The sequence below is a fragment of the Eleutherodactylus coqui genome, unplaced genomic scaffold (assembly GCF_035609145.1).
Source record: "Eleutherodactylus coqui strain aEleCoq1 unplaced genomic scaffold, aEleCoq1.hap1 HAP1_SCAFFOLD_26, whole genome shotgun sequence".
NCBI lineage: Eukaryota > Metazoa > Chordata > Amphibia > Anura > Eleutherodactylidae > Eleutherodactylus > Eleutherodactylus coqui.
Genome location: NW_027101742.1, coordinates 1,026,776 through 1,049,763, shown reverse-complemented (window position 1 = coordinate 1,049,763; position 22,988 = coordinate 1,026,776). Strand labels below are relative to the sequence as shown.

General features: G+C 42.4%; 1 protein-coding gene across 1 annotated transcript in view; it reads right to left on the bottom strand.

Moving 5' to 3' along the window:
* LOC136590992 (epidermal growth factor receptor-like) overlaps positions 1-21,847 on the bottom strand; it is a 213,838-nt gene extending 191,991 nt beyond the window's left edge. Inside the window, exon 1 of the mRNA XM_066588457.1 lies at positions 21,446-21,847. Coding sequence (XP_066444554.1) covers positions 21,446-21,545 — 100 coding nt within the window. The 5' untranslated portion in view covers positions 21,546-21,847. The remainder of the gene's footprint in view (positions 1-21,445) is intronic.
* Between the last annotated feature and the right edge of the window lie 1,141 nt (positions 21,848-22,988).

Genomic DNA, 22,988 nt, shown 5'->3' with positions numbered 1-22,988 from the left:
ACACAGTATGACACACATATGTAAGAGGCAAACTCGTGCTACTGCTGCATCAAAAATAACTTTTTTTGTTAATTCCACCTTAATAGACAAAACTGCAATTGCATTGAAGCAAATCTGCCCTATTATCCTCCATGCTGATGTTATGTCTACTATGGAGAGAGGAAGAAATCCTCCATGAGGAGTGTTTAGTAGACAGCACACAGCAGGCTTCTCCAATCAGCTCAGAGAAGACTGAAAATCATAGATAACAATGGCGAAAACTAGTGATAAATGCAGGATTAAAGTCATGTAAAGGCTGGATATAGAGTTACTTCTCCATGTACTCATGGAAGCTTATTCTCAAAAGTCATCCGAAAGTGCAGGTGTTTTTTAACTCTTTGCTTACTGAACTGATTTATCGTGACTATCCAATACGCATTCCTTTTCTGTTATTGCATACCTGCACAGCACAATTCAGTGGTCCACGCATGTGTGATACTTACATGTAGGAAGCTGCCAAATATACCTGAAGAAGTGATGGTTCATATGAATGGCCTTTTGTTAACAATCTCAATTTCCAAAGATGTAATGTGTCTTGCTAATATTTTGTAAACAGCAATAGTCTTTCTTCACATTTATTTTTACATCTTCCTACGTTTCCTTATTTCTGCGCTCTAGGCACTTGCCTAGTTGGCCTAATGGTTAAAACAGCCATATGCAACTGCAGGCATAAAAATCAAACGATGATCGGCCTGTGTAAACAGGCTGTTGTTCGTAGATAAACAACAACCTGTTTACTGTGAATGGAGGCGGGAAGCTAAAGTGACCTCCGGACCACTCTGCCTCCATTTAGTTAGTGACCCTTACTGCTGCGTGAAAGCACAAGAGCGATGATTGCTGGGACAACTGTAGGGCATTGAAGTGCCAGACAGTCATCCCAAGTAAAAGGGTCCTTAGTTTCACCATCATGGTGGAAACTGAACAATTGCTAACTGGTTTCCCTACTGAATAGCTGAACACTGGAGTTCCAGAAGTGAGCTGTGATCACATGGGGTGTCCTTATAGCAAAAAGGGGTTTGTCCAAAAAGGATGACCCTTTGCAAAATAAAGGAGCCTTAAATACTAAGCAAAATTTTACAAAGGCTCTAATTGTATCTGCATATGATATTCTGTGAAGGAGCAATAAATGAGACTTTAGAGTTAAAAGATTAACCCTTTACATCTTCTGTTTGCATTCCATAAATGACATTAAATTTTGTGAAGAACACATTCTGTTTTACAAGTTCAGCAAACATTGCCTGTAGATACTGAGCAAACACACATGTAAAGGCTCTTGTTTACCAAGTCAACATCAGAGCGGCAACGGGTATGTTACTTTATAATTAAACTAATTAAAACATTGGTCCCACTAAAAAGGGCAAACTAAAGTTACAATAAACCAACATAAGTTCTACTAAGAATCCTCTGTGTGGTTCATAAGTAAGAGGGTTTAAAGGGCTTGATATACTCTACAGTGTAACCAATATGGATGTAATGCTGAAGCTTAGAGCAACAAGAGATCTGTATGGTATGTGTGCCTGTTAATGCGAGGCATCACTGTGCGTGGAGATGTAAGAAAGTTTAACCCATCTCTTAATATGGTAACATAATATGTAAAGTCGAAAAAGTACATATGTCCACCCAATACAGCCTATTTTCCCCCAATGTTGACCCAGAGGAAGGCAAAACCCCCAATGAGGTAGAAGCCAATTTTCCCAATGTAGCGGAAAAATTCCTTCCTGACTCCAATCTGGCAATCGGTACGATCCCTGATCACCAAGTGTGAACCTAGCTTAGTTTTTAGGCTAATGGTCACATACAGAGTACAGAATCTAATGAACAAAGGCAGAACAAATATATATTTTCTGCCTCAGACTGAATTTAGCCGTCTCAAAAAAAAAATGAAGTTACTTATGTAGGCCATTAATTAGTATCGTCTATGCTGGACTTGAGGACCACTGGTGGATTAATGATTGCTCCTGCTTCTCCACTTCAGCAGTTCCTGCTCAGATTCAAGATCTTCCTGGATACTGAGGATTTTTTTGGCTCACAGCTTACTTTTATTATTTCCTGTTGCTTATACAGCACCAATATATTCTGGAGCTCTGCAGTGATTGCTAACGTCAGTCTGTGCTTTACAGGTATTTCATAAGTATACGCACTAAGGACAATTTTATAGGATACCAGTAGGTAAATCAGAAAGCTTTTGGAGTGACACCCACACAACTACAGGGAGAAAATACATAACCTGAAGCAAGAGTGCCATTGTATGGCCTATTACAGAGGAACATAATATTGCTTTATTTTAGGACCCTTATTAAAGGGGTGTTCAGACTAAAGATAGGAAGGTCTGAAAAGAAAAACTAAAAAATTGGGGAAAAAAACATTTTTTTCCCCATTTCTTTTTCCCAAACCATTTATTATGTTATACAGTTTGAATACACACTTTTTCTCAATTTTTCCAGAAAAAAATGGCTTCCGAAAAAAAACTGTGTTTTGCCCAATTTTTCCATTTTTTTCCCCCAGGCCTTCCCATTTCTAGTTCAGACGTAGAAGAAATGGCACTAATTTTCCACAGCGGAAAATCTGCAGCAAAATTGCCTCAAAATCCGCCCCACTGCTGCAGAATTAGACACGGATCTGCAGCTAACTTCACACTGTAACTGAAAGGGTGAAATCTGCATGGATCTGTAACAAACCACATCAAAATCCAGACCGATCGTGTGGATTTCAACTTGGATTTTGGAGCGGATCCTTCGCTGGGGAAAATTCACACCATTTCCACCACATGTGAACGTACCCCTAAGGGGTATTCCCATTTAGGCATTTCATGGCTGAGATAAGAAACCTACAGCTGTATCACAAGCGGCAACATAGTGCACAACGCTACAGTGCTTCCGAAACGGAGGACTTATAGAAACAGTGTAGCTCACAGTGATATGATGATTCTGTAACTCCCATTCACTTTAACAGGAGTTATGGAAAAACATGACGCTGCTTCCTTGCCTGTTCCAGTAAGACCCAATGGTCAAGAAACAGCCGCGGGTTTCTCATCTCGGTCATAAACCGCTCAGATGGCAAAACCCCTTTAAGCCTGTAAGACTTCACCCCTATGCAGTCCCACCGAGCCTGGCATAACTCTTCAGAAGGTTCTTTTGCCGAAATATGTCCGGCGTCTGAATTCGTTTAATTTCCAGTATTTACGGCTCGGGACGAGTGCAGTTATTGACTATATTGAGCCCCACATGTTCGTGGAAGTGAAATGACAGACACTCTATAGGAAATATAATCCAGTCCCAGTAAACCCTGCTAACACACCGCATGATGATTAGTGGAGTGTCTGCAATGTGACTCCAGGTGTATTTGCTCAGCCGACCGCCGTCCGTAGTTGCTTGTAGTCTAATAGTTGTGGCACTTTGGAGAAAGTGTAAAATGTAGCCGAGAAGAATCAGAGAGAAGACTACTTCCTGAGCGGAGATAGAAATAGGATGAGTAGAAAAGGATGAGATAGGAAGAGCGATTCTTACATATTTATGGCCTAGGCATAGTAGAGGGGCCAAAACAGTAACATAGGCAAGTACAATATACCTAACGCCTGATGCACGCGTCCGCATTGCACTCTGTATACTTCCTATTGCCCGTTTATGTACTATAAGGCCAACTTCACATGAATGTATGCGTATTTGCATGAGCGTTGCATTTTTGGGAGGAAAACCGTCGTATTTTACTGTACTTTTTGCGTGCACAAGGCATATGTATTTGCACGTGCCAAAAAAGCACCGATGCTCTCAGCCATTGAAATGGCTAATTAGTCTATCTAATGAGTTCCAGATGTGCTCTTTTTCCTACGCAATTATGTAGCATACCACGCATCTCCTAGCGTATTCCACATGCATTTTCACTTCCCCATTGACGTCTATGGGGCTTTTAGTGCACAAATGTGCAGGAAAACAGAGCATGTTTTCACATCTCAGTCATTTATGGCACATCCACACCTTGTGGGGATCTCTCTCCACTGAGGTCTATTGGAGTCTTGCTACGTCTCCTCAGTCTGTGGTTGGATGAGACCAACCCGAATGTTTCACATTGCTGAATGTGGGGTAGATGGTGCAGGAAGCCTTTGTCTAGCAATTGGTAGGGGTCACAAAGGCGAGACTGCTGACTATTAAGACATTTATGGCATAGCCTGTGGATATAAAGCTCTAAGGTTAAGAGTAGACCTGACATCATGGGATACTTGTTTTCATGCATTAGAATTACGCCTTCATTGAGGTAGCAATCAAGGGATTAAACTGACACACCTTTTACTTTATATTACAATTTATAACACACGCCACATCCAAAATATATATCAAAGGCTCATGCAGCTTCATTCTACTCTAGAACGAGGTCATAGACATTTCAACACTATGGAAGATATCTGATTTAGACCCGATAAACCTTTCCACCCTTTAGGATTTGTGTCGTTACTTTGGTTGCACCAAACTTCCCAAGAGTGAATCTGGCCCAAGGGTTCATACACACTGCCATATTAGGGATCTGAATGGTTTGGACCAGTAATACGGGGCCCACAGGTTGCAAGTAGTCCATGGGAATCTATAGGCACCACATTTCGAATGTCATAGAAAGGGACAATGAAGTTATTTTTTTTCTCACAGACGGCTGATTAGAGTAAAATTGTATCAGAAGCGGTGGGGGGGAGGGTGTCTATCAAGTCACAAAATATAGAAAACAGTGCAGCATACTCTATTAAAGGGGTTGTACCAAAATCAACTTTTATCCCCTATCCCTAAAATAGATGCAAAAAGTTTGATTGATGAGGTTCTTACCAGTGAGACCCCCACCAATCCTGAGAACAGGGGTCCCATGTCCGCCTCCTACTCACAGCGGATTTACTGTATCTCCCACAGTAAAGAGACTATTAGATGGAGTTGCGGTCCTAAATGTGTGTTGCCGCTCCTGCCGCTTAATTCATTTTCAATGGAGCTGCTAGAGAGAACTGAGGACAAGTGCTTGCCTATTTCTGTCAGCCCCATTGAAATGATTGGATGGGCGGCTGCGCAGGCATGTCCATGGCTCAAATCAATCTGATGTCACTGCGGGTAGAAGTGACTTCACAGTGACAAGAAGAGGAGGACACAAGACCCTTGTTTTTGGAATGGGTTGGTGTTTCAGTGGTACAGTGATTCTGGTACCACCCCTTTAATATGTATATTTGCAGTCACTTACAGGTACCATCAGCATTTTTACCAATTCATGGCTCATACTATAAAGAAAAAACTGTGAAGAAAAAATATTCTGTGCGAGAATATTCATATTAGACAGCACTAAGACCCCTTCATTACCGAAATTGAAGTTTGGTGGGATCAAATGAATTGTTGGGTTGTGAGTGGAATTGAACTAGGAATGAAAAGATCAATTGAGAGGACTTATGCTGTTTACACAGGCAGATAAATCATTCGCAATTACGTTCGCATATCACTCAATCGGTCACTCTACCAACGAAGGCCGTTCATGCGCAACGGCGTGCGAATGAGTTATTTTTATGCCTGCATAAAAGGAACAACGAACGATTAGTGAACAAATTCTCATTCGTCATTCAATCATTGGCCGTGTCTACACCGAGCGATTATCGTTCAAAGTTGCACGATCCAACGATTTTTGGAACGATATCATTCCGTGTAAAAGGGCCTTTATTCAAGACCATGAAACATCATGACTTTCTGGTAAGTGAATGGTTAATCAAGACAATGAAGTGATAGCTGGAAGGAGAATATTATGCCTAATTATGAACATTAAGACATCTTTGCTCTTCATCGGAAGACTAAACCTGCATCTAATCCTGTGATGTGGAGTAACCATGGTAACACGCTTTTGTTCTAAAAGAAAACAATGGGAAAAGACGAAAGTCTGGCACGCTGCAAATTATAAAGTGCAATCATTAAATACGGGGTCTGCCGAAACTTGTATTCTACAAGTTATATTCTTGTTCTTCTGTGAGAGCAAAGAAAAAAAAAGATGTATCTTCTAATGTGAGAGTGCGGTCCGGACAGCAAACACTAGCTAGGGCCGCATGTTCATCGGTGTATCTCATGCCCCTACGAGCTCCGTATTGGTACTCTACTCTCCGCACAGAGGACAATAGAGCAGTAGGTTCGGCTTCTTGTCACATACTCTCATCCGGACTTGTAGATGGGTAACAGCAGTATACACGGCTAAGAAAATCAATAAGAAATACTAAATCAACGCACTTAACAATCCAGTCCTGCTACTAAATCATTATCTATCTCAGTAACTTAAATGGGCAGTCCGCTTTGGGTAACCCCTCCATGATCGAAAGTCCCATAACAGCAGGTATCCGTAAGCTACGGGGGAACCTGGCATCAAGCAGCGCCACTGCAGGTGAAAGAAAGCACTACGGACCATTCACACGGGACAGAATGGTCCACCGGACATCGTGCAGATGCAGATTTTGTTGCGTCTATGAAATTTCTTACACAGGCTTTAATTTCGGAATTGCATCTCTTGTACGTCAGAAATCCGCAACAACAATTCCACAAGACGTCTTTAATTCCACAGCAGAAAGCTTTTCCTTTGCGGAATTTAATCTTGCAGTTTTGAAGTAAAGACATGCAGGTTTTTATAGGTGTGGAATTCAAGCCCCATAGGGATAACATTGTTCAAATTTGCGCGATCCAATCACTCTTTGAATCATAATTGTTCTGTGTAAAAGGACCCGCAGACAATATCCACTGAAATCAACAGGCTGTCCAATCATTGGACGCGTCAGGTCCTCCAGTGACATTTTTGTAGTCGTTCTCTGCTCCTGGCTAATAGATGAGGATCCTGAATAGGGGACTCCTCTATGATAGCTTAGAATTTACCAACAGAGTATCTGAAGTTGCAAGCTCCAAAGCAGAAAACCCATTTATTCCAAAGTAATGCTGATAAACGTTCTTGGATAATATTCTTCTCATTAGAGTAGAATTAGGGGGCCCTAACTAGATACAATAATCTGCAACCATAATGAGCAATTATAGCAAGTACTAGCTATTTAGCACTAGTCAATCAACTTGCATTCAACTATATGCAAACTCTTCCCTGATTTGTCCTTCCTCTTTTTCTGTTACTCGCTGATGTGTTACACAAATATAATCACAGAATGGTAGAGTCGGAAGGGACCCCCAGGGTCATCGGGTCCAACATCTGTCTGGGATGACTTAGTGATCCTGCTCTGAGCAAGTGCAGGATCACTAAGTCATCCCAGACAGATGTCTGTCCAGCCTCTGTTTGAACACTTCCATTGAAGGAGAGCTCACTACCTCCCATGGTAACCTGTTCCATTCATTCATCACCCTCACTATCTAATATCTAGTTTGTGTCTCCTCCCTTTCAGTTTTATCCCATTGCTTCTAGTCTTTCCTTGTACAAATGAGAATAGGGCTGCACTGTGACAACCCTTCAGATATTTGTAGACAGCTATTGAGTCTCCTCTCAGCCTACTTTTTTGGCAAGCTAAACATTCCCAGATCCTTTAACCGTTTTTCATAGGACATGATTTGTAGACTGCTCACCATCTTGGTAACTCTTCTCTGAACTTGCTCCAGTTTGTCTATGTCTTTTTTAAAGTGGACACAGTATTCCAGATGAGGTCTGACTAAGGAAGAGTAGAGGGAGATAATTACCCCACGTGACCTACACTCTATGCTTCTCTTAATACATCCCAGAATTGTGTTTGCCTTTTTGGCTGCTGCATCACATTGTTGACTCATGTTCAGTCTATGATCTATTAGTATACCCAAGTCTTTTTCACATGTGCTGCTGCTTAGCCCAATTCCTCCCATTCTGTATGTGTTTTTTTTTTTTCTTGCCCAGATGTAGGGCTTTGCATTTCTGCCTGTTACATACCATTCTGTTCGTCACCACCAACTGTTCTAGCTTGTCTAGATATTTTTGAATCCTCTCTTTTTCTTCTCTAGTGTTAGCTATCCCTCCTAGCTTTGTGTCGTCAGCAAATTTGATCAGTTTCTCCTCAATTCCCTCCCCTAGATTATGCATAAAAATGTTGGACAACACTGGGCCCAGGACAGAGCATGGAATATCACGCACTACCTGTAGTCCACAAACAAACCTCTCAGGTAGGCTCCCTTCAGTATCCACAATTGATTGGGGTAGAATATTCTGGAAGATGTTTTACCTTTTTCTCGCAAAGCAATTGCACTGACTGATCTACATTCTGGGCTACTTTCTTGGGAGTAGTCTATCCAGCCATTTCTGAGGAAGGAGCGATGTCCCCGAAATGCTTCAGACTAGCTATTTAATAATGAAGAAGAATTGGATTATTGCCCTCATTTTAATGAGCTTTCTGTTCTAAGGGTGGCGCCTGGGGTCCATAGATTTTTGTTTTTCGGTGACACCTATATATGTCCACACAGCCCATATGCGTATCTTATATTACATTGTTTAGCATACATTATTGCTCTGTTTATCTTGCTGTAGCTTAGCTTCCATGTATACGGTACTACGGACAACATTTGTTGGAAATGCATGCAGCATCTAGAAGATTTTTCAGCGTCAGAGACAAAGTGGGACTGTTAACAAACGAACAAATAAAAAGCCTTGCCATTGGATTTATAATGTGGTGAACACCTCTGTATAAAGCAGAGGATGGCAGAATGTCTACTGGGTTACTTTATATGCAAACAGACAAAGACAAGATTAATAATTTAGCTTGGTGGGTGGTCACGTGGAACAGTCTGTTGGTTATATTAAGATATTTGTCGGCATTGTATTCAGCAAACAGTCCTGCTACCCCAAATGTTCTGTTCATTTGTGCATGTCGAAACTCTACTGAATGGAACTAGCTGCAGTATCTGTGTGTAGGCTGACGGCTGATATTGTGTTTACCGGGCAATGAAATGAGCACTTTCCTATAAAAACAAAAGTCAAAGAACCCCAAAGCACATTCTACTTCCAAAGAACCTGGACAACAAAGTATTTGCTTAAGTCAGAGATAACAAAGTTATTCTTTCACTTGAGCAACCATTCTAAAGAACACTTGGTTCCCTTGCATCACTTGGTTTGTGTTAATATACTGTATCACAGTGGTCGGTCTCATGAATAATTCATTAGTTTCATAATTAGAGCAGCTTGGATACAAAAGACACAGGGGCAGCGCTAATTAATAGTTAATTGGTCTCCCTTTCAATCTTGTTGGCAGCTAGCATTAAGTGGAAGATGGAGATAATATTTTAGGGATCTTCAAACCATTGTGAAATAAAGTCTAGTAGACAATAACCAGAAACATCTGTCTTGCTGAAGTGTTGATATATGTACTACAGATCTCTGTATATGACTCCATGTGCACAAAGCCTGTATAGAGGCATATCGAGGCCTCCGATGGGGTTGTAGACGTTCCGTGAGCTGCAGTATGGTATCTGTGTATCACCATGTTCCGTGTTTTTATGTCATGTGGAAACGACACCAGTATGGGAATACGTTTTCTTTGTATCTTCACATACCATAGTAACTTTGAAGAAGGGTCATCGGCTCACTTGACATGGTATGTAACAGGAAGGAATGTGCTATGCTGCAGGGCACATACAGCCTACTTAACTCAATATGGATTATTCTGCTAAACCAGTGATCCGCATTCATAAAGTACAATGTGATTTACATGAGACTTTCGGAAGTTTTACACCATGATTTCTATCAAATTACCGTAAACTGTAGAGGCAAGTGTAAAAGTAACATCACACACAACATGCTGTAAAAATAACATTGCAGTGATGTGTCAGTATGGGTGATAGCAAATCACTGAGTATCTCACTGGTTGTTCTATAGTAAAACATAACTTTTTAAGTGAGAAAGGCATTCTGTTACACCACAGTAAACCCTAAATCCATTCATAGGTGACATGGAGAACCCACCCTGAAAAGGGCAACCCCTTGGAGGATCCTAGTCCTAGGACACCTTAGTAAATCCTACATGGGGGAAATTGGGGTTTAAAAAATACTAATCATAGTTTCAAGATACAAAAGAACACCAAAATCCCAGAGATGCGCAAATTAAGTATCAAGTACTGAAGTATGCAAGTTTCAGATTGCTGACATTTAAGGGTGACAGTATCACAATCATATCCAAGTTCAAATATCTGTTTTATATAATCCACAAAAATTATTGATCACTAGACTCCAACTCTTAGAAACATTAAACGTACATATAATCTCATTACAGGCGAGATAAAGGCACACTTGTGCCCAAGGTATGGGGAAAACTATCAATAGATGATATTTGTCTTTGATGTTTCTAAGAGTTGGAGTCTTAGTGATCAGTCATTTTAGTGGCTTATATAAAATAGATATTTGAACTTGGGTAATTAAACCTAATACTGTCACCCTTAATTGTCTGTAATCCGAAACTTGCATATTTCAGTACTTGATACTTGATTTTTGCATCTCTAACATTTTGATTTCTTTTGTAACTTGATTGTATGATAAATATTTTTATCACCCTAATTTCCCATCAGTCCCCTATGCAAGGTTTATGCTGGTGTTCCAGGGCTAGGATCCTGCACTGGGTTGCCCTTTTCAATGCGGTTTCTCCATATCACCTAGAGTTGGAATTATGGTGCTAGGGTACTAGGGTGCAATAGAGTGTCTTTTCCTCTTTTTTTCAGAGATTCCTAATTAAAGTTATGTTTAATCCAGGACAACCAGCAAGATACTCTGTGCCTCCGTTCCACCTGTCCCCCTCTCAGCGTATGGTAATAACGTGACAATCAGGTGAGATCTGGTTCTGGAGCGTTATGTGCGGTCCCCCTCACTGGACGAAGTACTCATGAGCGGACGTTACAGGGTATGCAGCTCTTCCGGGTATCGACGTATCAGTGCAAATTACTCCCCATCCCTCCCCATCTACCATGTACCATTTGTAATTTGGGTCTTCTAATGAGGCAGAATGGTCTTTGGACCACTCCATGCTCCAAGACCCAAATGCAACTACCTTGGCATCCTCTACAGATATCCTACTGCATCTGTAGTCTGGCTCTGTATAACCTCCGATTTGAACCAGTGCTTCTGATTATATGTGGTGGCATACGCAGTAAGGCCCCCTGCACATGGCAGAGCCGGATTCTGCATGTGGAATCCCGCAGCTGAATTCGGATCTGCCAGCAGCGGCACCCAAGCGTACCTGCTGTCTTCTCTGCATCGGAAATGCACAGTACAGATTTTTTTAAACTCCTTCTTTTTCCGAGCCATCCCGCGGAATCCGTGACCCTTTTCGCAATTACATTGCAGAAGGGCTGGGGATCGGACGGCTTCCATTGACTTCAAAGGAAGCTGTCAGCATGAAATCCGCAGAAAAATGGAGCATGCTGCGACAAAATCTGTATCATATCAGCAATGTGTGAACATACCTTAATAAATCAAAAATTATTGGACCTAACAGGACTCCTGAGCTTGGATGTAATTCCACTAAGTGAAGAAGGAAGCATCGAAGAAAATCAGCAGCCCGAAACATGACCTCTCAACTCAAAATGACCAACAATAAAGCACCATCCCCAACTTCCTCCAATAGGAAAAAGATGAAAAACAATATATCGTCACTTTCCTTTTAAGACAGTGATATTCTGTCAACTTAACATTAAATACCTGTGGCCTCTTTCAAAAGGTAACTTCTATAAGCAATGACTGAACAGTCCTTACCACATGCCAAATACATGACACACATTTCATTCTTCACCGCAGAAAGGCCCAGTTAGTGTGGAAACATTGCAACATTCAACAGATAATAATAGAAGATGTAACAATACCAAAGAGAAAAAAAGGAAAAGCACCAGCTCTCCAACCAATCTCACCGGAGGGCGGACTCACTTGACCAGATGCAGCAAGGATGCAAGAAAGAAAAAAGGAGGTCCTGCTCCTCCAACTGAAAAATATGTTAAAACACCATTTGACCATAACGCACTGAAAAAATGCTCTAGTCCCACTTACGTATTTCCGGCGCCAAGCAGAGCATTAGGTTAAGCTAACAGGACCATAAGTATAGGCATGCCATGTGTGAGAGACACATGCGGGCACGCAGCAAGTACGCAATAACATGCCTATTTGCTGCGTGCCGACAATCCCCATACACTATCTTGGCGTGTATGGGCATGAGCTGTCTGAGAGGTCCACTGAAAGCAATGGGAGCATTATCGTGGTAGCTAATCGCGGTAAAAAACGTCTGCGTGAGGGAGGCCTTGGATTAACTTTTCCTCTGTATATAAAAAATCATGTGCATTCCTGCAAGTCAATGTTAGACATTTTAAGCAAGCCTTGTTTAAGAAATCATTGTTACAAGGCTTGTTTAAAAAGTTTAACATTGATTGCAGGAATGCCGCCTTCCAATTAGGGTTGCCACCTGGCCGTTTTTTTTAACTGTCAGGCCAGTGCCTATTACAGGCCGGTATTTTCAGAGCCCGCACTGCCCCCTAGCGCTGGTTAACCCTCCTCCGGCAGTCCTGAAATCAGGGGAAACACAGACCTGAGAGACGGCAGCTTCCAGCATCTCCGATAATGACACGTCATGTGATAACCTGTGTGGAAGGAGTCAGGGATCACATGGCCACAGGGAGCTCAATAAATGTAAGATTGTGTGTGTCTGTCTGTCTTGCAGCTGTGGGGGTCTGGATGGAGGGAGGGAGTGAGTGAAGCTTTGTGTGGGGGTCAGAATGATGTAGCAGAGCTGTGTGTGTGTCTGTCTGTGTGTGTCTTGGAGCTGTGGGGGTCTGGATGGAGGGAGGGAGTGAGTGAGTGGAGCTGTGTGGAGCTTTGTGTGGGGGTCAGAGTGATGTAGCAGAGCTGTGTGTGTGTGATGTCTGGGGATCAGGATGGATGTAGTGGGGCTGTGTGTGTGATTTGTGGGGGTCAGGATGGATGTAACAGAGCTGTGTCTGTGATGTGTGGGGGTCAGGATGGATGTAGTGGGGCTGTGTGTGTGATGCGTGGGGGTCAGGATGGATGTAGTGGGGCTGTGTGTGTGATTTGTGGGCGTCAGGATGGATGTAACAGAGCTGTGTGTGTGATGTGTGGGAGTCAGGATGGATGTCCGGCCGACCCTGCAGTGACAGTGTCAGGACCCGAGGATGAGAGCGGAGGAGCAGTATATGCGGTACAAGGTATGTATCGCGTACTTCATGTAATCTTGTATGTTTAGGTGGTATACATTATACTAGCTGTACATATAATTACATACAGGACATATCCAGGTTACATCAGCATCACTATATACAGGGGAGGTATATCTCCTGTATATAGTGATATGGAACATGCTGGGGTAACCTGGGTATCTCCTGTATATAATTATATATGTGTAGATTGTATGCGAGCGTCTGCAGCGTGTACTCGCGAGTAGATGGCATGTGATTCACACTAAACGTCATCTCGCGAGAACGCACTGACCTGTATCACGTGCATGCGCACAGCCGCTGGATGGGATCCGGAAGATAAAGGAGGGGAAAAAATGCAGTGATAAGCCACGCCCAAGCCATGCCCGCCACGCCCCCTTTTAACAATGGCCAGTATCTTTAAATGACAAAGGTGGCAAACCTTCTTCTAATAGGTGGTGCTGCAGAGGTATTGCTCTATCTTCCCATTTGCACATTTCCCAGGGGAGCATGCATGGCCTTATAAGTCTCTTCACACCTTCTAGATGCTCTCCAGAATGAGGAACGATGCCCTTCCTGACCCAGATTTAAATGTGTGACCTCCTTTTTCTATCCACCTACATAAGACACAATTAGATGCTTGATCAAAAAAGCAACATACTGAACTATTGGGCTCTATAAAGGTGCCCATGGACCTCCAATAGCTGATATACCTTCAATACCTGTCGACCGAATGCTCATAAAGCCAGTAGTTAATTCTCTCGAGTCCCCTGTATACATGAACCCTCAGTTCTACTGACAGCTATTTCTCCTGCCTCCCCTGTACTATCAACATTCAGTTTGCCCATGGGTTCATATGTTGTATGTGGGGACAGTGGACAAATTTAAAGCCCTGGAGCGAGTTATCTTCCGGGGGAGGTGGGGGGTGGGAAAGGCTCAGACATTGAAATTCAGCATGGCAGCGCCTTCTTTATTTATTTTACTAATTTATTCTGCAGTGCTCTACACGGATCGCTCCTGCTTAATATCGGGCTCTGAACGAGGCTCACATTCTAGAATCAGCTATTGGTATGTTTTTGGAGTATGGAAGAAAACCTGATTATCCGGAGGAAACACACACAAACATGAAGAGAACATGCAGATACTGTCCTTGGTTGGATCAGAACCCAGGACCCCAGTTGCAAGGCATCAGTGCTTACCATGGAGCCACCATGCTGTACAGTCTTTTCCAAGAAAGTTGGAAGGCCCCCATATACATACGAGAATCGTTTGGTCCCGCTTAAAGCAGTGGGTTCTGATGGCTATAGCTTAATGTAGTGTTTCCCAACTCCAGTCCTCATGGCACCCCAACAGGTCATGTGCTCTGGATTCCCCAGTATTACACAACTGATATAATTATTGTTAGTACCTCAGACATTGCCACAGGTGTTCTTACTATAGGACATCCTGAAAACACGACCTGTTGGGATGCCTTGAGGATCAAAGTTGGGAAACACTGGTTTAATGTGTATGGGGGATCCTGAAGAGTCATGGCAATGACTTGTACCATTGCGTATGGTGTCTCTAGGGAGGCACATAGAGGTTTATACATGTCTTAGCCCTTGCAGCATAGTCACATTTTTATGACTTCAAGAGGGAGAAACTGGTTTAATAGAAGTGTTTCCTGGGGGCAAAACTGCGGCACAACTTTTTTGCTACACGACAACCACTTAAGGAAATGTATTAGATGAAGAGAGATGCCAATCCTCATACAAAACAGGACACTGAAACCCGCTGACGGACCGCGTGCTATTTAAAAGATAGTTCAGAATCAGTCTAACAAATGGAAGTGGGCACCAACCATTAAACAGACCTTCCTTGGCACAGACACATAAATATACCTAAGGCAAAGTCCCAGAAAACATTCGAGTGTTTAGCTCAGAAGTGTCTTCAAAACTGCTTTGTCTCGGAGCCAGAACACAAGCAGCTGAAGTGAACTCCCTGGCTATATTGCACAAGAGCAGCAGGTAGGGACTTGCAGGTCAGGAAGATGACTTTAGTACTGAGGTGTGTTGCTGCCACTGGCTCATTGGATAGTGCGCAGTCACGGGAAGCTACAGGGAACTGTAAACTGTGCAATCTTGTAGGGCACACATGGGTAGAGTGCTGCAGTTCGGCCAGTTCAGCCGCTGGCATCTGGCCAGGCTTCTGTGACAATGTTCAAGATTTACTGACAATAAGAGGGAGGAGAAAGAACTTGTGTAATGGTGAGAACTATTCTCAGGTTGGCAAAGGGGATAACAAGTCTCATCCAGATTCTACGGGCATATCATTCTCTTCTTCAAAAACTCTCAAAAGTGTTTTTCCAACTTTAAGCAAAGTCTGTAGAATTACTTATGAACTCCTGTACAGGAAATAAAAGTCTGTTGCTGAGTATTATCCTTTACTTCAGGAGGAGCTCATGGGATTTGTAACAGTAAGTACAGAAAAATTGTCACCCGTGTGATCATTACTAGAGATGAGCGAGCACCAAAATGCTCGGGTGCTCGTTACTCGAGTCGAACTTCCCGCGATGCTCGAGGGTTCGTTTCAAGTAACGAACCCCATTGAAGTCAATGGGCGACCCAAGCATTTTTGTATGGGACCTATGCACCGCTAAGGTTTTCATTTGTGAAAATCTGGGAAATTCAAGAAAGTGATGGGAACGACACAGAAACGGATAGGGCAGGCGAGGGGCTACATGTTGGGCTGCATCTCAAGTTCCCAGGTCCCACTATTAAGCCACAATAGCGACAAGAGTGCCCCCCCCAACAATTTTTACTTCTGAAAAACCCTCATTAGCAAGGCATACCTTAGCTAAGCACCACACTACCTCCAACAAAGCACAATCACTGCCTGCATGACACTCCGCTGCCACTTCTCCTGGGTTACATACTGCCCAACCGCCCATTTCAGTAATAGTAGCAGTCAAGGCAGGCCCCGGTAACAATTCCAAAGCAGCAGTATAGGGGAGCACAGTATTAGTTCCATTTCAGTAGTAGTAGCAGTCTAGACAGGCCCCAGTAACATATCACTAGCAGCAGTATAGGGGGAGCACAGTATAGGGGGATCATGCAACTGACACAGCAGAGCCAGGAAACAATTATGCGCAAGCCTGCTGTAACGCTTAGCTGGGTATTAATGAGCGACTACTACCCCCAGCAGACACGCAGTAAACTGTAGACGGTCACAGGCTTAGCTGGGTAATAATGAGCGACTACTACCCCCAGCACACACGCAGTAAACTGAAGACGGTCACAGGCAGCCCAAATATAGTATTTTTTTCCAATTTTTGGGAAAAAGCCCACTGCCTATATAGCCTGTATATGGATTTCCCTGTTCGAGAATGACTGTGGTTATTGAAAGCACAGTGCAGCCAGAAAAAATTATGCGCAAGGCTGCAGTAACACCTAGCTGAGTATTAATGAGCGACTACTACCCCCAGCAGACACGCAGTAAACTGAACACGGTCATAGGCAGCCCAAAGATTTTTTTTTCCAATTTTTTTGAAAAAGCCCACTGCCTATATAGCCAGTATATCTCTTTCCCTGTACCACTGTCCCTGCCTCACCAGTACTGCTCCTATACTCAGTAAAATGACTGCAGACTGAGGACGCTATAGTCTGCACGCCCGATATACAAAAAAAAAAAAATTTGCAACACTGCTAAAAGCAGCCTCAACAGTACTGCACACGGTCAGATGTGGCCCTAAGAAGAACCGTTGGGGTTCTTGAAGATGAAGATAACAGCCTAACACTCTCCCTATAGCAGCTACAGCAGGACGGCACTTTCCCTAATGTCTCTCAGCGTGCATCTGTGGCGAGCCGCGGGCGGACCCAGTTTATATACTCGGGTGTCACCTGATCTCCCCAGCCACTCACTGCAGGGGGGTGGGATAGGGCTGGAACTTCACAGGAGGAAGTTGTAATGCCTTCCCTGTGTTACTATTGGCCAGAAAACAACGCAATATTTTCTGGGAAGAAAATGGAAGTGACTCGAACACCGCGTGGTGCTCGTCTCGAGTAACGAGCATCTCGAGTACCCTAATACTCCAACGAGTATCAAGCTCGGACGAGTACGCTCGCTCATCTCTAATCATTACTTTACCCCACATATCTAGAGTGCTGAGAAAGTTTACATGCCGATGGGGCAATAGTTAACATGACTGGTGCAACTGGATTCACAGCAGTGCAGTATACTGTAGGCATTGTAATGTGGTAACTGTCAAGTTAGCGTTTGCTGCATCTGCATGTATATATATATATATATATATATATGTATATACATATATATATATATATATATATATATATATATATATATATATATATAGCAACTCTTTCACCCCTCTTTGCCTCTTTAGGAAATCAACTAAGATGCGAGCTATAATATTTCTCTGTAGACAGGTGTTTAATTAAAGCTCCATACAACTTGGAGCTCACATGGAGTCATGCTATGTCCCTGCGGATGAATGTCTTTAAGAAACTCCCCACTAATTCCCATTAATCATTACAGTTGGTAAGTTTACTAAGCAGAAAGTTATACTGGATTCTAAACTTTGCGCACAATGACGGTTTATCACGTTATTCTTGTATAATGCCTGCTGTCTGGACGTGGACAGTAGGCATTATACAAGCATAACGTGATAAACCGGTGGTGGAAGAACAGAGAAATCCATAATAGGACAGGCGACTTAGAATTAGAATGTACTTATTTTATACATATATGTAAAGTTTGCAGTATAAACCTCTCTTTTTAGAGGGGGTAGGTATATAAGCTCTGTGCTTCAGGCTTCTGCTGTTAAAGGATGTGCATACAGTATAGCATCCCATGCTTTTGTCATTTGAAATCTGTACTATAGAATATATGTATGGCTTAGCATTCCCCATACTCCATCAAAGCTGCATATTCCAGTGTCATCAGAGCTCTACATGCATGACACACATACATGACATACATACATGACACACATACATGACATACATACATGACACACATATATGACATACATACATGACATGCATGCATGAAACACATACATGACATACATACATGACACACATATATGACATACATACATGACATGCATGCATGAAACACATACATGACATACATACATGACATACATACATGACACACATATATGACATACATACATGACATGCATGCATGAAACACATACATGACACACATACATGACATACATACATGACACACTTGCATAAAGCAGCTAAAATGTAGGAAATCTAGTAGGCAGATAAATACAGCCAGAAAACGTCTTCACGTGCTCCAAGGAACGGGAGATCTACTGCTCTATAATTTAGCTTTGCTAAAACAGTGTAACCCTTTCCAGTCTCCTTTAAAAATGGCATTAATATACGGCGCTCATGCACGACGATTGTCTTTACAAATAGCACATTGTACCATATGCATAAAGCAGTTTGAGATAATGTTGTAATAAGACTTTTGACATAACCTTACTAAGGGTCCTTGGAGCGAGTGACGTCACCGCTGGCTCATTCGCACTTGTGCAGCCTGTTTACACAGGTAGATGCATAGTTGGCTCGTTGAAACGAGAAGCGTTCAGTTCCTGTATAAGCAATTGAGGGAGCCCGAACAAGAAACGAACGAGCCAATGAAGGTTTTTATGCCTGCATAAAATAAACGGCAAATGAAAAGTAAGCGATTCGTCGCTGGCTCGCGTTTAGACCGTTTACTTTCGCTAGTTTGAGCGATTTTTTGGAACAATTCTGTCTAGAAGCACCTTAAGATGTGTCTGTTATTCTGTGACGTATACAGAAGGCATTGTTAGATTTACAAAATATATTAAAAATGTAGAAGAACGCGCAGCTTACCCGAGAGACCACCTAGGTGTCATCTCCTGGTACTCTGTACATACAGAATAGGCTCCAGCAGATACATCATACCCAAGGGGCTTTCAAGGCATGCTACTAAACCAACAACCAAATACCAAGCAGTGATACTTAACTCAAAGGCCATTATTGTAATACGGCTGCATTTTATGGTCCCTCTTATGGTCATATATACTAGATTGGTTTACTGCCTGAGACTAAAGCCTGGGAGTTATGGTGGTAATAGCCGTCCTAAAATGTGTCTGTCTTGTGATTGTGTCACACCGACCTAAAACAAAGTCCCCACTAAGGGTCTGTATTGGCCATGATCACCTCCCAAGTACCAACATCACTGAAGATGATGCTTCCTTTCAGTGTCTCATCTGGCAGGTAATAGAGAAACATCTGTCCAACAATCATTATTAAACTGCACCACGTGCCGGGACTACAATGTAGTGACCCGTTTAATGACTTTATAAGGATATTATGACAAGCACATTCATCATCCATGTCCACTCATGTCATATATGTGCAGCAAGGAAGGAGCATGGATCAACACACCCTCCTATATTCACTTTTGTTATAACCTGAATGATTGTGGCTGATGAAGACTCCCGGTCAGTCGAAACGTGTTGTACGTTTATTAATAAACAAACTCTGAAGATAAATCTGTGGTTTTCGGCAACTTTTATTCCTTGAGGTCCCTAAAAGGCAGCGCTCCAGTTAAATAATGTTTTTTTTTAATGTTTTTGTACATCTACCATCTAGTTGGGAGAATAGTTTAAGGAAAATATCAGTTGAAGCCACTGAGTAGATTATGTGTACCGTGACATGCACTGATTAGAATCGTGCCGAATAGGCACAACTTAACCAGGTGAGCTGCTGTCAACCATTGGGCATTTAAGCATTTATCTTTTCGTCCAACTCAACCACCTGCACGAGCGTTGGCTCTTTTTCCTATTGTTTTCCTCCGTACTTGGTCATACACAGGACAATATGAACTCAATTAAGCCTTATTTACACGGAACGAACTGTCGGGCAAACAACTAATTTTTGACTAATTTTTCAATAATCATCAATATTGTGCAGCTGAACATTAAAGGAACATACAAAATAAAATATCCGGACTTGTATTTATGGATATGATCACTGATTAAGCACTATGATCAGAGACAACAGAGAGAAGGTAGAATAAGACCTACAGCTTATAAGTCTATGGTCAGTGTTGTTGGGAGACATGTATCAATCAAGGGTCGTGTACAGATTGTAAGAGTGTTTAAAGGAAATGTGCCACTAGAAATGCTTCTTTAAATGAAGGCATCTATCATATGCTCTAATAACAGTGCACTGGAGGGTGCAATAATAACCATCAATTAGTCCCCTTAAACTCCACAGTCAGACATCTAGTTTAGCTGGATTGCATTAACCATTAAAAAAACGGTCAAGATGGGACACAATGTGCTGCATGTACTTTCTGAAGGCATCTTCAACTGAAGTTTGAAGGGGTCATTCAATAAAATCAAAAACTATCCCTTCTCATACGGTTATTAGGGCATCTATTAAATGACCTCATTTCAATAGATCTCTCTGGTGACAGATGTGTGCGCAATATTCCACCAAACAATTCCAGATTACGAGACATGCTAATATATAATTATATAAAATTAAAGTGACAACGACTCATCCAGCCTGTCCGTCGTGTGAGTAAAGTAATAAGTGGTGTTGTAGCTTGATGAGTGACAATACATGCAACCATCTAACCACATCCCAAAAATATCATGAAGCACCAATTTCTCTGCTGCACTTCCACTGCTACATGGAGTGCCACACACCAACACATGTGCCCCAATGTGCAATAATGGGTTTTCACACAGAAAGACTTACACCCCTAAGAGTGCTTGTAAAAATTGTCATTCTGTATGCGAGCATGAGTGTACCTGCGATTTTCACGCACGTGAAAAAAAATCGCAAATGCATTCAATACTTTTCAATGGTAAAAATCGTTATTTTGTAAATGAAGATCCCCCTTGCAGGCAACTGCCCAAAAATAGGACATGCAGCAATTTTTCATCGCTGCAAGAAAGGGATGGCTCATGTGAATTACCACAATTGAGTTCCGTCCATATCGCTAACTTGCAGGTGAAACACGCCCTGTGAAGACCCCCTTAGTTCTTATGTGCGATCCTCTCCTTTTTTTTAAGACTAACCTACTTCTTCATGATCTCAGCGCAGATCTAAGCAAGAACAAGTCACCTATTGCCCCTTCCTTGACTTCACAAGATACAGACCATCACGTGAAGGTGTTCTAAAGTGCAGGTAGTTAAAGGGACAGAGTCACCTAAGTGCAGTAAAACTGAAGTATAAGTCATTGAATACAAGGAAAACACTGGCTCATAAAAGTTCTTACCAATTTTGTCATCCTGGGCATCACAAGTCATAAGAAGAAAGAAGGTGAAAAGGAGCAAAGAAACTCCTTGGTGTCCCAGATCCAAAATAAGTATCTTCATCCTGATGTCAGGCAGAAAAGTTCAAAGAAACTCCAAGATCCTTGCAGGAATCTTTCCTTCTTCCACTTATCTCAACACCTAAGTAACTAAAAAGTGCTGTGTGTCCCTCAGATCACATATCGCAGATTCCTGGAGATGGGAAAGTAAATCCAGAGTGGAAAGCCGGGTGGGATCCGTCTGATGCTACACTGAGGGGCGCTGCTGCCAGCCACACACCATAGTCCTGGAGTTACAAAACTTTTGACAGTTTCAGCCGGTCAGTGTCTCCCAGTCTGATCACAATACGAAGGGAATGTGGCATGCCTGGATTGTGACATCACAGAGAGGAGTGTCCCATTCCACTACCCTTCCCAAATCCTCCCTCCCGGTTGGAGCACATGTATTATTACCGGCGCACTGTGCGAATTCTAGTGCGATGTCTGCACTGCCACCTGCTGGCTACTGTAAGATCGCTAATGTTTCGTTCGCTTGTCAGGTCATTGTGATCTCCTGTTCCAGGAACTGCAGTACTATCTGTTCAGTACACAGAGAAGAGATCCAGAACACAGAGAGAGAGATTATGTAATCCTTACCCAGGAGCAGATGCAGGGATGTAGCAGTGCTGAATGTGTTATGGACATATTTGGTGCTGCAGCATTTGGGAAGTAAAGTTAATCTGCACTCCCATCACAGATATCAAATGGAAATGTCATGATAAATGTGTCCAATGGCAAACTCAGCTTCGCTTTATCAGTGTGGAGAGCATTAGGCAGTTGTTCACAATGTTCCTAAGGGTTAATATTGGACCAAACTATTTGTTCTCATTTTTACTATGTGACTTTATCATTCTAGCACTTATAACAGTTAAGTCCAACTGGCCTGCACAGCTGGTATACATTATACATCTCCTCTATATAGTGATATGGAGCGAGCTGGTATAACCTGGGTATCGTCTGTATATAATTCCCTATATATAAAATAACCTGGGTATCTGCTCTACATAATTATATATGTGCAGCTGTTATAAGTTACACATCTCTTGTATATAGTGATATGGAGCATGCTGGTATAACCTAGGTATCTCCTGCATATAATTAGACTTGTACTGCTGGTTTTAAACTCATTAAGGATCGAGCGTGGTAAATATATGGCAATTGGTCCTGGGCTTAAAGCCCCGCCGATAGTAAAATTACAGCGGGGATTTAAGGTTCTTTTTTTCTACCCTTTCTGCCTTCTGCTTCCCCGAGTACACAGTGCTCAATGAGTGCTGTGTACTAGAAAGTGGAAGTGTTACTTCCACGATGGGAGTCGGGGGTCACGTGACCGCAGGGATTCCATGCTACAGCAGAGCTATAGGGTCATACTAGACCTTGACCATCTCTGCCAGTGACTACTGTCACTGCAGGGGCTGTTTTCCCCTGTAACTGGGGCTCCTATGGATGCCTCAGCTACAGTGGGATAGTG